At 25.2% G+C, this 15,102-nt stretch overlaps 2 protein-coding genes across 3 annotated transcripts in view; both read right to left on the reverse strand.

The window, feature by feature from the left end:
• LOC114189764 overlaps positions 1–11,947 on the reverse strand; it is a 33,153-nt gene extending 21,206 nt beyond the window's left edge. Inside the window, exons 1-3 of one of the 2 annotated variants that reach the window (XM_028078443.1) lie at positions 11,792–11,946; positions 11,548–11,694; positions 10,931–11,237 (exon numbers count right to left, since the gene is read on the reverse strand). In XM_028078443.1, the coding sequence (XP_027934244.1) occupies positions 11,117–11,237; positions 11,548–11,694; positions 11,792–11,883 (360 nt within the window). In that variant the 5' untranslated portion in view covers positions 11,884–11,946 and the 3' untranslated portion in view covers positions 10,931–11,116. Of the gene's footprint in view, positions 1–10,930; positions 11,238–11,547; positions 11,695–11,791 lie in introns of those variants that run through there. The other variant, XM_028078444.1, reaches the window with a different exon arrangement.
• LOC114189763 lies at positions 5,537–6,631 on the reverse strand. The gene is made up of 3 exons (XM_028078442.1): positions 6,458–6,631; positions 6,001–6,147; positions 5,537–5,854 (listed from the first exon to the last, which is right to left on the reverse strand). The coding sequence occupies exons 1-3, from the start codon at positions 6,556–6,558 to the stop codon at positions 5,743–5,745; spliced, it is 360 nt and encodes a 119-aa protein (XP_027934243.1). The 5' UTR covers positions 6,559–6,631; the 3' UTR covers positions 5,537–5,742.
• Positions 11,948–15,102: the final 3,155 nt, after the last annotated feature.

Raw genomic sequence — 15,102 nt, forward strand, 5'->3', positions numbered from 1 at the left:
CAAAAAACTAGAAACAAAATACAAATTATAATTATTTCCTACGCTTAGATAGTCATTCTTTCAAAGTCTGTCATATTTATTTTTGAAATTTTTTATGTAATTTCTTTGTTACTCACGGAACGTTAATGTTATTTAAGATTTTTTTCTAAATAAAAAAAATTATATAAAAGAAATTCGTAAATAATTACCATTTTCTTGTAATAAAATGAATATCAAATTTTCATTTAATATAACGAAATAATATCTATAACAATATATAAAGATGATTCTCTTTTGATATACATTTTAAAATATCAATTTTACCCTTTAAAATATAATTATTTATTAAAATTTTGAAAATTGACCGTTACTTTTACAAACTTTTTTTTAAAAATCGTCTATCTTTCTTCTCTTTTTTCTTTACTTAACAACAATTATTTTCTCATCTTTTCTTATATATTTCACTTTATTTTTAATAAATATAATTTTATTTTATATATTAACTTAAAAAAATCACATTATCATTACCTACTAATATAATATCATACATATTTAAAAAATGTTGTGTCTATGTGTACACTAGTAAATAATAATGATAATAATATTTGTTTCACTATTTCATAACGTTTCACTTTTTTTATGTTAATTGGTCATTTATTTTATAGGATTTAAATCATCTTGGATTAAACAGGATAATTATATTTCAAAAAATCCTAACGATTTATTACGTTTGTTCTTAAATATAGTCATTCAAACATTGAACCAGTAGATCATATATTAAATTTTGACCAGCTTTTAAATAATTAAAAACTGATACGGGTATAATATTTGTTGGTTGAATACGTGAAAAAATTAACAAGATCCAATTTTGCTATCCCAATGGCACATTTTGGTTTGGGACCAAACTTAAGGGATACCAAGATAAAATGTTAAATATGTTTTTAGTATATGAACTTTGATGAAAAATTAAAATTTGTTATTGTCTAAAATTTTGATACATTTTAGTTTTCAAACTTTAAAAATGAATGGATATAATCTTTTTATCCAATTACGATAATATATTTTTTTTGTGTCAAACATATGTTTTATTAGATATTGGAACCTGTGAGACAGTATAAACAACTCAAATATACATTTTAAATTAATTGGATTAAAAAGACAATATATGTTCATTTCTAACATTTAGAAATCAAATTGTATTAAAATTTTAGATAAAGACGAATTTTAATTTCACCTGAAATTAAAAACATATTTAATATGAAAAATATATAAAGTTTTTAAAATTATAAATGCGTTAAAATTAAAATAGTATATATATATATATATATATATATATATATATATATATATATATATATATATATATATATATATATATATATATATATATATATATATATATATATATCGGTACTCATCGATGCCCATGGAAAAATATACAAGAAATCTTTCATATATAGCATTTTGCTGAGTTTAAATGCAATAAAAAAGTTGAGCAGTAAACCATTAATGGAAGACTACCAGGATGTTAATAATGTAGTGTGAACTGTTTTTGAAAATAATAATCGTTTAAAAATTAAGATAAAGGTAATTAATTGTGTTTCCCATTGTATGTGTTGGTTCCTTTACTTTCCCATTTCTTTTTTTTTTTTCAGTGACCTTAAGACTTAAGAAAGACCACGTTTGGAGAGTAAGAGACCTTAAGACCACTGTCGAATCAAGTTGCCAATTAGAATATTCCGTGTTATTATAAAATGGAAAAAAGTTTCTAACATTTTTTAAACACGCTTGCCTAACTCCATAAAAATAGACCAAGTTATTGGTTGGCGTGCAAGAGAATTTTTTATGTTAAATGTTTTCATCATTTTATATTTCAACAGATTTTAAGTGAAATATATGCTTTTAATCTTCATAAAAAAATATTTTATTTTCTTTTAATTTGTATGAATTTAGATGTTGGAAATTAATAATTATTAAAAATTGAATATATATATATATATATATATATATATAAGGATTGAAATAAATTATTTTTAGGAAAAAAAATAGTATAATTATAATGGCTAGATAATTAATTAAATTATGATAAATATTGGGAAATATTATTAAAATACTAAAATAAGAGCTATTTTTAATGAATTGTAAATTAACTTTGCATCAATTAATCTAGAGGGGTTTTTTCTTATTAGTTCTTATGAAATTTTATTTTTTATTTGTTTATGAAATAATTTTGTTTGTAAAAGAATTGCATAAAACTGTTTATAGAAAAATTTCAACTGAAGGGTAGTTTGGATGATTTATGTGATTCATTTTGTTTATTGCAATTTTAATTCTCTTGCAAGAATGAGATGTACCGATTAGATTCATGTGTTTACTAGAATCATATTTTTTCACACTCATTTTCTAGTTTGAGTAATTGAGATGTCACCACTCTCCTTCCTCCACGAGGGTCGATTTAAATTTGACAAGTTGGGATGCCTACAAAAATTAATGAATGGATAACTTAATAGTTTTTTTTATATTATTTTGTAGCTCTTACATTAGTAGACCTAAGTTGGGTAGGTAAAATCATATATAAGCAGGTTTAGGGTATTCTAACCTCTAACATCTCTCATATTCCTTATCTTGTTTTTGTGTGTTGATCTTATTACTTATATGCATGTGTCGAGGTAATGTGGTTTTGAGCTAACAACATCATTTATGTTATGAAGAATACACATAATAGATTTAGGGAGGGTGAAATGAAGGATTTGAGATAAGTGTGGTGGTTTTTACTATGAGAATTGAGAGGTGAAAAATGAATGAATTTTTAGAAAAAAGTTTGTCAAAGATTTGATGGATTTGATGGATAAAAAATGTTATAATAAATAAAATTAAAAAATTATGCATTTGCTCTTGTTGTTAGAAGTAATATGAAGTAAAGAATTGATGAATTAAAAAAATTAATGTAAAAGAATATGTTGATGATCGGTTTTTAAATAAAAAATTAATAGGTCTAGTTAATTAAAAATACAAATGTTATTACTATTAAAAGAAGTTTTAATATATTAATTCAAAAAGAAATGTTCAAATTAAATTAAAGTAAAATTTGAATAATTAATTTTTAATTAAAAAATGAATAAAAATACAGTTAATTTCAAAGACAATGCATGGGTTGAATGGATAATTTTAATTAACTTTTGTTCCAGGTGATATATATATATATATATATATATATATATATATATATATATATATATATATATATATATATATATATATATATATATATATTGTGATTACATGAATATTAAATATTGTTGTGAATATTATTTTTATCTTACATTTTATTTTGATGTTGAGTTATTTTTCAAAGAGAAATATTTTTAAAAGCTTTATATTTCATTAGTGTTATTACTATAAATTAATATAAGTATTAAACGAGAATTTTTAGATTCATTGAATTAATTTAAAATAAAATTGGACGTTCATCGCAAGGATTGTTCCTGTTCATGCAGGAATCTCATTAAGAATCCTAACCCTCGCTGCTTTTTGACGGCATGCAAAGTCATGAACACAGTCAAGACTAAAAATAAAAAATAAAGGTGTAATGTGAAATTATGATTAATGATGTAGGGTTATTTGGTAAAAGCAGACAATAATTACATTGTTTACCCGCACATTCCCTTACGAGTGAATATTAAATTTTGTATATTATGCAAATCAGCGCTCGCACTCACGCAGAAATCACTTGAAATGAACAAGACAATCACTCGTGAATCTGTCTATTCCAACAATAATTACTTGGATGTGAACAAAGTGTAAGAAATAAAGGGAACACATATTGTGACAAGGTGTTCAGTTAACAATTGTATAATGTATTTATAATACATAAATAAGTCACTTTTGAAAATACTAAGGTGGAAAGGGAAGAAATATTTGATAAGACAGAATTTGATGCTTAGGCTTGAATTAAGTGATGGAAATATTTAATATAATTTAAAAAATATATAATTAAAATGTTATCTTATGGTTAATACTATTTTTATGTACATTTAATTTTGTGGGTAAATGATATTTATAATGAAGGATTATAATTTTATTATGAATTAATATTTTATTTAATCAAACTAGTTAGAATTGACTTTTAAGTCTATCTCTATTATTTATAAATACTTCCTATTTCCTATTTATACGAGAATAGATAACAACAAACAATAGAATTCGTATAAAAGTGTTTTGTCTTCTTCTCTATATTATTTTTTAAGACATTGATGTTCATAAGATTCAGAGGAGATTATTCGCTACATTCGATCGATCTAATGGATTGTTGTATCTTGGAAGAGAAACGCAAATCATTTTGTTTGTTCAGTGCAGTGGATGTGTTTTCTCTTCAAGAATAACGTTATGCGTACCTCAACCTATGATATTTTTACTCATTTTGTCATTTACTTTTTATCTTTTATTGTTGTAAAAATTGTTATATCTTATTAATATTCTTAATTCATATATATGTTTTAGTATTATTATTCTTATAATAATAATAATTAGTTTTATTATTATCAATATTATTTTGATTAATCATTTTTAACATTCAAGATAAAATCTCAAAGATCTTATATTTTTATTTGTGCTTATGTCCAAATATATGGATGTCATCCTCATTAAGTGGAGGTCTTTGAAAGTATACTTACCCACCTAGAGGTTCTCTGAGAGTGAGAGTTTTTAGTGGATGTTAGAAAACTAATTAAAAGTTACCACAAGTGTTATTTAAACTTTACTTATAGGAAACATACTAATTACATAAGGAGAGTTAATGTTAACTTGTAACAAATAGATATACTGTTTAGATGTATGAAGAATACGATACTTAAATTATATGTACTATATGAAAGTTTATATGCAAATATGTACATATGATTTTTATGATAATTTAAAATGTATATAATATTAGAGATTAACTGATTGGGAAATTATCAACAATAAAAGATGTTTTGGATGAATTGAAGAATCCTCAGACGAACATTTAAGCAAATTGCAGAGATAAAGAGAGATTGCTGATATAGGATGTATAATTGAAGTTTAAAAGACGGTTGATCCTTATTAATGAAAATAATGTAATAAATATATTTGCACTATATACATTTACATTTTAGAAATCAATAAAGGAAGGAACAGAAATATATGAATATAGAAAAGAATATATATTATTCAAACCTGATAATCATAACATACATTTATTCAACATCTTGAATAAACTACCTTGTAAACAAAAGCGAGAGGTGTAGCTTAAAGTTTTTTCTTTATGTTATCTCAATGGAGTTAAATTGGGAGGCTATAGTGATATCTTTTTTGATGAAATAAATATTACGATTAACTTCTAATAATATGCCGTTGTTTAGTTTCTTGGTCATTTCCTTTTTTTGTCAGAAATAGATATTTTTGATGTATTTTTTATATTTTAAAAAATATTGCATTTCAAGATGAATATGTCACAAAATTATTAAACATAAGAGGCCAAGTTTTTATTAAAATATCCTGATAAAATTAATCATAATTAGGCGTACGTATCCCACTCTCCAACAAAAACAAATTATCTGAAAATAGAAAAAAATTTCATGCACCAATATAGAAACAAAAGTTATCCGAGAGAAAGAAATGTTACACAAGTTGTCCTAGAGAAAGAAATGTTACAGACCAGATCCTCATATCTATCCTAAATTACTGCAACATCATGCGTGTGCTTCTGAGCTTGCCAAAGTTATCCTAAATTAAGGTCTCAGCTCACTTGTTTTTATCTCCATAAGGACCTCCTCCAAACAAATATGCAATGACCTGAAATAAAATATTTAAAAGGTAGTTCTGTTCTGAATCCGCGGTCCCGTTTGAGCCACCACTGCATTAACCCATCGAAAATGAAAATAAAGACGTCACAATGTGAATTGATTAAAGTAATTGTAAATATTTATCAAACACATATCCAATAGTAAAAGTCTAAACAGACCAATCTAATTGCAACATCGATCCTTTCGAAAACAATACCAGATAATTTTCGCCTTTTCAAGATTTTGTTTGCCTTTTTTCTTTACATTGAACGACTCGGTAACCCCTCCAGCACGGATTTCCGCCTCAACAGCATTTTGGTCCCCTTCGTCATCAACAAGGAATGACCCTTCTATACCTCTGCCTCTGCACACAATATTTAATTAAAGGTTAAATTGAGACAATTTATTAATTAGTGAGCTAATTGCAATTATAATAACATTATCCACAACTATTTCATTTCACCATTTCTCATCTTATAATAACATCAACAGATAAGTTAAAGATAATTGAATATCATTGTCCTGGACATCAACATCATTTCCTCAGAGTTATCTATATTCTAACTTATTACAAAGTTTGAAGTAACTTAAAAGAGTTAGAATCAACAGAAGTAGAAGAGATTTGATTGTTCTTTGAACTTTCCAGTACAGAAGCAAAGTACGAAAATCCATACCTTGTTGTTAGGTTACATATGAAGAGCCATACAAGAGCACCAAGGAAGAAGGCAATCAAGAGAAGATAGAGAAGGAATCTGGAATCGAGGGAGATTTGCATCCTAATAATAACTAAAATGAGAGTGAGTTTATAGTAGATAGATGAGAGGAAATGTTCCAGGTATGAATGTTCATAGATCTATATATAGAGGTAGACAAGTGGAATTTGATGTTTCATTAAAAAATTACTTTTAAAAGAATTTTAAAACACCTGTCTCTTTCTTATTAAAAAAATAAAGGAGGGAATTGGACAAATAACAATTCGCATAGGGTTTAAATATTGAAGAAAAAATTGTGCTTGTCTAAAGTGGCCACTCTATAGGGGAAAGATGCTTCCTGGTGCATTGGTTAACTACTCCATCTCATTTTGAAAATTATTGTAGGTTGTGAGAGAAAGATGCACGAGTACTCTTTTTCTTTCTTTTTTTTTATCGTCGATCTTCTTAACGAGATACGTTTACCTGAAATCTTTGTCAGGAAGACTTTTGATACAAGGATCATACTGCACTCGGCTCAACTAGTTTTAACCATCGACTCTGATACCACTTGTTAGGTTTATAGAGGAGGGGGTTTCCCTGGGAAGAACAAAAACCAATGAGACTTGAGATTAACTATATATGGTATTGACACCACTCTCAATCCAAAACTTTAAAGTAATGAATTTATGGGTCTTTATCCTTATACGGTACTTTACTTTCTCATTTTTAACTAATATAAAACTTAGACTCACACTTAAGTTCCTAACACACTGTTATCATAATATATATAGTTATATATTACTGCATCTAATTAAACTTAAAACATCTTGAGGCCTGGACCATTCCCAGTTTCAATCTTCTCAACTATACATAAATATCTTCATATAACAAAATCAACCCAAGGCATGTTTCTTCCATCCTATCTTGATTTTTCTTTAACTTAAAATAAAATAACAAAATTAATTGAATTTAAGGCAAAATATATAAAATAAAAAAAATTTGAAAATCATTTGATTGATATTAAAAAAATATAGTGTGTCACTTGAATTCCGATGATTAACAGATGGTTGAATTCGTGGGTAGTGTAGAAAAAGAGAGGGAGAATCGTAATAATTTAATAAGTTCATCAATACTCGTTTTCAGACTGGGAAATGGAACTTTCCTAGTAACTACGATGTGTTTGGAGTGATGATGGAAATATTTTACTTTTCAACGACAAAAAGAAGTCGTTTTGAATTTAAGTCACGTACAATAAAACTCCAGGACAAACACGGCACTACTCCACCCACCCACCAAGTAAATATATATGGACCAAAAGAAGAAAAATAAATAATTATAAGGATTTCTTTTTGACGATTACACATGAATACGTTAAGATAATCATTTTAAAGTATTTATTTGTTTAATTTCTCCATAAAATTTTTGAACTTATGTGTAGTTAAATTTTAATCTATAAAAAATATTATATTTTTTCTGTATGTTTCTCTTATGAATATATGTATAGAATAAATTATGGTAATCTGTTTGTCTATTTATCTATATATAAGTAAATTAAAGAAATGATAATTATTTTTATATTTAGAAGTAAATATGTAAAAAAAAATCGTGTAATTAACTCAATTATAATTTTAATATTGTGAGTTAAACTTTAAAGAATAAATTATACTTATTTCTAATATTAAACAATACTTATAATTTTTTAGTTTCAAAATACATTTTTTTTTCATATATTTATATATATAATATATCAATGAAAATTAAGTTAAACCTCCCCTTCACTAACTACTTATATATCTAACGTAAATAATAAAGTAATGTGTTATTATACTAAATAAAATAAATATTATCACTCACATTGTTTTAGTCTTCTAAGGAGACTATGTTTCTCAAATGGAACTTCCTATAAATTTCTTTCAAAGTCAATTTAAAAGAAGGCAAGACTTAATTCTTAACTCTATCATAGTGTGAATCACACAAATGCACCCTTCAAACAATTATTGGAATAATCAGCGGTCATTGCCGTAAGTAACGGATAAAACATTTTAACTTTTTCAAATATGCGTGTGAGCTTTACTCTAAAAAAAGTCACAAAAATCCTTCACCCTTCCTAATTCTTTTAAAATGTTCATCTTTTTATATTAACCGCTGAAAAAAAGAGGTAAAGTGTTTTTCTATTTTATGATTTCATATATTTTATTAAAAGTGCGATAAGTACCTTGAATTCCACTAGTACAAGTTTTTTTTTTTTTATCAACAAAAATTTATATATTTATATATTTATCATACAATTGGAACTTTTAAAACTACTTTTAAAACTAAAAATACTATTAAAATAAAAACTCCTTCATATTCCAAGATCCAATTACATTAACCATGACATTAGTAGTGTATTCACATGTCATGATTCTTTTATAGAAAGTCTTATATGTTGTTGTGTGTTTACTGATATGAATTAAGTTTAATTATATAATTTATCATTTAGTTGTTAATATATTTTAAATTTTACCATTTAATTTTATCCTTTTTATAAATTTTATTATCAAACTTTTTAACTTTGACACATTTTACTATTTCAATAAATGTTCAACGACTGTCATTTTATCAATGTTTTTCGAAACTATGCTATTTTGATACAATTTCATTTGTTTGTAAATTTCACTTCACATCATCAAACTTTAATGAACCGGTAAAAAAATGTGCAAAAGTAAAATGTCTGACTGTAAAATATGTAAAAAGAAAAATAAAATTGAAGGTGTGAACTGAACGACTCACGTATCTGAGTATTTCATGATATGTCTTGTCATTTGATAGAAGTATCTTCATTATTGTACGAAAAGGTGATGAAGAAAAGAAAAAGATATCTACTGACAGCTATGAAAATGTATTACTTTTGAACGAGAAAAAGAAGTCGTTTTGAGTTTAAGTCACGTTCAATATAACACCAGGACAAACACGCGCTATTCCACCCACCCACCCAAAGTATATATATAAATATAAATAATCAAAATAAAAATTCTATGGATACAATTTTGATGAACTTTACATCTTACAGGTTAATTTGATTTATGGTTGAAGACTATATTTTTTATTATAATTTATTCTTCTATCTTTTTTTTTTACTTATAAATATTATTTAGGTGCATGAAGAAAAACAAAAACAAAACAACCATAAATATTAGAGTTCTTTTGAAGTGTTATTCTTTTTTTCTCTATATTATCTTTAAGATATTGGTGTTTATAAGGTTCGAAGATCATTCGCTGCACTCGGTCGATTTGATGAATCATTGTATCTTGAGAGAGAAACACATATGATTGTGTATTGTGTATTCGTATTGTAATGTACAGAAGGAACGTTTTCTTTCTACGGATAGCGTCATGCGTGCCTCAATCCAGATTTTTTCTATATCTTTTTTTCATTTACTTACTTTTTATCTCTTATTGTTATTATAATTATTAGATCTTTAATTAATATTCATTTATTTATATATATATATATATATATATATATATATTATTGTTTTAATAATTATTATTATATTTTTATTATTATTAGTATTATTTGAGTAATATTTTCTAACAATAAATATATATATATATATATATATATATATTCACTTATAAATTTGAAAAAACCATCACCTTTTAACATCTTAAAAGATGTGTAAAAACCAAGGATCAGAGTCACCTCTTCTAAATATGTGAACGTAAATATTGAATATATATTTCTCTCTATTTTCAATACGATAAGAAAGATTTTGTTATAACATTATTTACTTTTAACTTTACAACATTGGTTAACAACAATAAAATAAAAGAATATATTTTGATCCTTTTAAAATGACAGAAAAATGAAATCTGATGAAATGATTGACGGTTCAAACAAGATGAAGTATTAGTTGACAAAGTTAAATGTAACTATAGCGCTAATAGCTACATGAAATAAGAATTACAACAGAAACGTAAATAGTTAATTTTATTGAAAGTGTTCATTATAGTTGTAATTTTTTTTTTCATTTTTAAAGAATATTTCCTAAATTAGGTGTAATCTATTTTAGAAATTTGATAGTCATTCATTTTTTCGAAGTTTTTTTTTTCGTTTTAAGATTATTTTTATTTTATTTAATTCATAAAGAAAAACTTATAAAATTGGAAATCTCATGAATATTTTCATACAAAATCATTTATGACTACACCGATCAGTTTTAAAGAGTGTAATTCCTATTAAAAGTAAGTTTCGATCATAATAAATGAACGTATATCTCTAATCTAAAATTTAAGAAAATAAGTGTATTGGTGTATAAATTTTTATTTTTATATATTATTTAATTTTCTCATTTCGTATGAGATTTAAATTTACACTTAGATCATTCACAAGTCACTATACGATATTAAATGCTAGAATCTTTCATATATTTAATGATGAATTTAGAATTAAATGGCAATGGCATTAAATAATTAAACGAGAAAAGGAAACGTTTTTATTGGATATGTTTGAATTACATTATGTGAAAGTACAGAAGATTAAGAGAATACAAGCATTTGATGAAAGCTTAAAATAAATTGCAATAGATTGCAACCAGAATGTTACAGATACGGGAATTACTTCGGCATTCTTCTCGTGCTTCTCACTGAATTAACGTCTCAAGTATTTTTACCTTTATAATTAGGCGGGTACTTTTCTCCGAACAAGTACGCAATCAACTGTGATAAAACATTCTTAATCTCTTGTACTTCTGCTGAATTCCCTGACCCGCTTGGCTCACTACATTCACCCAATTCACAGTGAAAATATGTCAGAATTTGAAAATCGTATTATAACTTAGTGCGATATATTGATAAAAGTAATGATGAAAGTAGAATGGAATTGGAATATTATTTCCAAATGAAACCAAAAAGTTAGCAATTTAAAGGGTTAATCTCCGACAATGTTGATTCAACATTGCATATATATCAGTTTTGACGAAATGTACCTGGTGGCTTTTGGAAATGTATCTGACAATATGAAATGAAAAGAAAAAAGCAAACATTAAGCAAACCAATCTAAATGATTAAGATGTTTTCAAATGTAATACCGTCCAATTTTAGCCTTCTTATGAGTTTGTACGGCGTAGTCTGCGTTATTGAATGCGCCGGAAATATCTTCAGCGCGTATTTCCGCCTCAGTCATGTCTAGGTTTGCTCCCTCTCCATTAACGAATGCGCCATGTATACCTCTGGGTCTGCATAAAAAATTTAGCAGTTAACGAAGTACATAGTAAGATGAAGAACACGTTAACGAATAAGTTGAAGACAATTGAATAGAATTAAGTTCAATACCTTGTTATGTTATATATGCATATCAAAGCACCCGAGCACAAGACAGCTAACAGAATATAGATTAGGAGATGGAGATCCAGATGAGTTTGCATCTTAAATAACTAAATGAGAGTTAGTTTAGTAGTAGATAGGTAAGAAGAATCATCTAAGCTATGCATATTTATAAGATCGAGAGAGGTGCACAAATGGAATTTCATGTTTCAATAAAAACAAAGTTACTTTATTAAGAAAAATGATTTTTTTGACAACTTCGTCTCCAAGGGTTAGACCAATCATGTGACACGAACAATATTCATTTTCAAACATGTTTTTGACAGGTACAACGTACGAGAATTGCTGTATAAATATGATGAATAACAAAATTATACATTTAAAATGGAACTAATGACACCAAGTTATCGGGCAGGAACTGAGGTGAAGTTGAATGTGAAATTGATTTTTTAGTAAACAATATACACCTAAAATACTCACTATTTATGCTTTAATCTTCTTGTTCCTGTAATTCATTTTCTCATTCAATATTTCGAGCTGCCTATTTTATACTCTGTATCTACTTTTTATCCAGAAATACTTCTTTTCTTAATTTTAAAATCAAACTCATACATCTTAAAAACAAGCTTTGAATTTACCTGCGATTCAGTTATCGATGAAGTGTAGGAATTTTATTCACACTTCCATGTATTCAATCTTCTCAATTATACATAAATATCTTCATATAACTCAACAAAATCAAAACTACATATAAAAGGCTTATATTTAGAAAACACAACTTTTATTAATATTTCTAAATGAAAACCTTATAAAAAGATGCTGTCAAATAAATATATGCTTCAGTTTTTCTTAATGAAAGGACCAACTACTTTCTGACTCTTTATCTTTATTTTATTTTTCTGTGTTCTATTATAATCTTAAGACCTATTTAATTCGAAAAACAACAAAGTATAACGTTGTATCTATCTTGTTAATAGAAAATTAAATGCATATATAATAAAGCAATATTGCTCCCAATGATGTGAAGAGGGCACAAATGGAATTATGATTACTCGTCGTCCATGATCAATAATAATAATAATAATAATAATAATAATAAAAAAGAGATAAGTTAAAATGAATTTGCTCCCAATCTTATCTTCCCAAAGACATGGACTCCAAATTGCATTTGTGCACTTCCTACGACTAAAAAGAATCAACGCAGATCAAATCATTGTCCTTCCATCTTCCTTGGTCTATGTTGGAATTAAATAGTACAAAATAAAATTATTTAAATTAGGAGAAAAATGAAAATGAATAAAATAATTTGATTAACCGGAGAAAATAAAAAAATATATAATAATTCGATAACTTGAAGAATCATCCAAATATATTTTTACTTTAACCAAATACTTATTATTTCTTATTTGTGTGTTTAAATTAAGACATTTTGTATAAATTCACGTGTGACTTTGAATAGAAACTAGCATTTTTCCTTTAAGTATACTACGCCTAGTGACGGATCTTGACCAAAAGCGTCGGAGGGGCCAAAATAATGTAGTTTTGAGATCATTAGATTCAATCATTAGTACAATGCTTCAAAAAATGACTTTTTTAACTGAACATTTTTTATCATTAGTATAATGCTTCAAAATATGTGAAGAAGTAGAATCTATCTTATTTTAGTCAATAATTTTATTTTCATCACTCTTAGATGATTAATTTATTCTTTCATTATTTATCAATATACCTTTTTTGTAAATAATACTAAAAATTAATTGATCATAATTTAATAAAAAATTGAGACATGTAATTATTAAAAGAAAAATATATTCATTATTATTAATACATAATACACTATTTTTTTCTATATTCATAAAAAAAAATACAAAAAGCTCATGAAATAAAAAAATAATGTTTTCATTATCAAGTAAGACAAGAGACAGGAAAGGAAGATGATAAATGAGAAATATAATGAGTTTATGTCTAACTTTTTTTCTTTAAAAACAAAAAGAAGACATATGAGAGTGAGAGATTATTACAATCTGTGAAAAAACTAAAAAGACAATGAAAAGGAAAATAAAAATTATGTTAATAAATATTTTGTTGAAATACTCTTTTGATTCATGTTTTGGTTTAAAAATGTTAAGTTGGTCCTCCAATTTTTTTAGTCTCATTTGATCCCGATTTTTTTGAAAAAACTAATGTAATTCTATCTTTTATAATAAATTTCCTTAAATTCTTCGAAACAGATCAATGATCTTTTCGTTCAAATTGAGACTCTTAATATGAATAATTTGCTCTGTTGGTGTAATTAACCTAATCCTAGTGTCAATATTTAAATAAAAACAGGGACCAAAAGAAAAATTAAACCTAAATATTTTTATTTTTTATTATGTTTTATTTTATATTTTATTTTGTATTTACATTAAATGTTATATTTAAATAAAAGAAATAAAAAATAAAAAATTAATTTTTATTAATTTCTAATATATATTACTACAATTTTAAAATTTTAAAAATTTAATAAATTTTAAATATATTTTTATATTATATATATATATATATATATATATATATATAAACAAAAAAACAATTAAAATTTTGGGGGGCAGGGCCTGACTACGTCAGTAAACAAATGGTTGAAATGAAATGTCAGAAAAGTAATTATAATGTCTCTTTGTAAATTACGAACAATAATTTAACAAGCTTATCAAAAATCCTTTTCAGACTGGGAAATTGAACTTTCCTGGCAACTACGGTGTCTTTTAGTAACGTGTTAAAATTTAAAGAACAAAAATACTTATCCCATCTCTGTAATATTAAGGCATAATTCTTTTAGGAGAAATGATTTGAGAGGGAATAAGAAGAATAGATTAAAAAAATTAGAGATGAAGTCGGTGTTGTTTTTTCTGAAAGAATTTGGAGGTAATTTTGGAATGAGTTAGAGAATCAAATTTGTTACTAAATTGAATAATATGACATGTTAAAAAAAATAATAGATAAAAAAGTTTGATTATCAAAATATTCTTATCTATAAAATGATATATAAATGATTTATAATTATTTTTATAAATTATTTATAAAAAAATGAATCATACAATATATTTGGTATGAAAATAAGTTTAATATGTAAGATGTGAAATAATTTATATACATGAAGATTTTATTTTATTTTTAATAATAATTTTAGAAGTAATAAATTTTTATTATAACCTTAATAAATCTTTATTTGTGTTATTAATTTTTATTATGTTGTTTTCATTACAAAGAGAAATGAATAAATCACACGGAATGGAACTGAAATATGAGAGAGTAATTTCGTAAATTGAAGTGTGTCA

This window comes from Vigna unguiculata, chromosome 7 (assembly GCF_004118075.2).
Source record: "Vigna unguiculata cultivar IT97K-499-35 chromosome 7, ASM411807v1, whole genome shotgun sequence".
NCBI classification, from domain to species: domain Eukaryota; kingdom Viridiplantae; phylum Streptophyta; class Magnoliopsida; order Fabales; family Fabaceae; genus Vigna; species Vigna unguiculata.

Coding starts and splice junctions, on each gene's coding strand:
- LOC114189763 (XM_028078442.1), bottom strand. CDS start 6,558: ATGCAAATCTCCCTCGATTCCAGATTCCTTCTCTATCTTCTCTTGATT. Junction 6,148..6,457: donor ATATGTAACCTAACAACAAG/GTATGGATTTTC, acceptor TATTGTGTGCAG/AGGCAGAGGTATAGAAGGGT. Junction 5,855..6,000: donor GAAAAGGCGAAAATTATCTG/GTATTGTTTTCG, acceptor GGGTTAATGCAG/TGGTGGCTCAAACGGGACCG.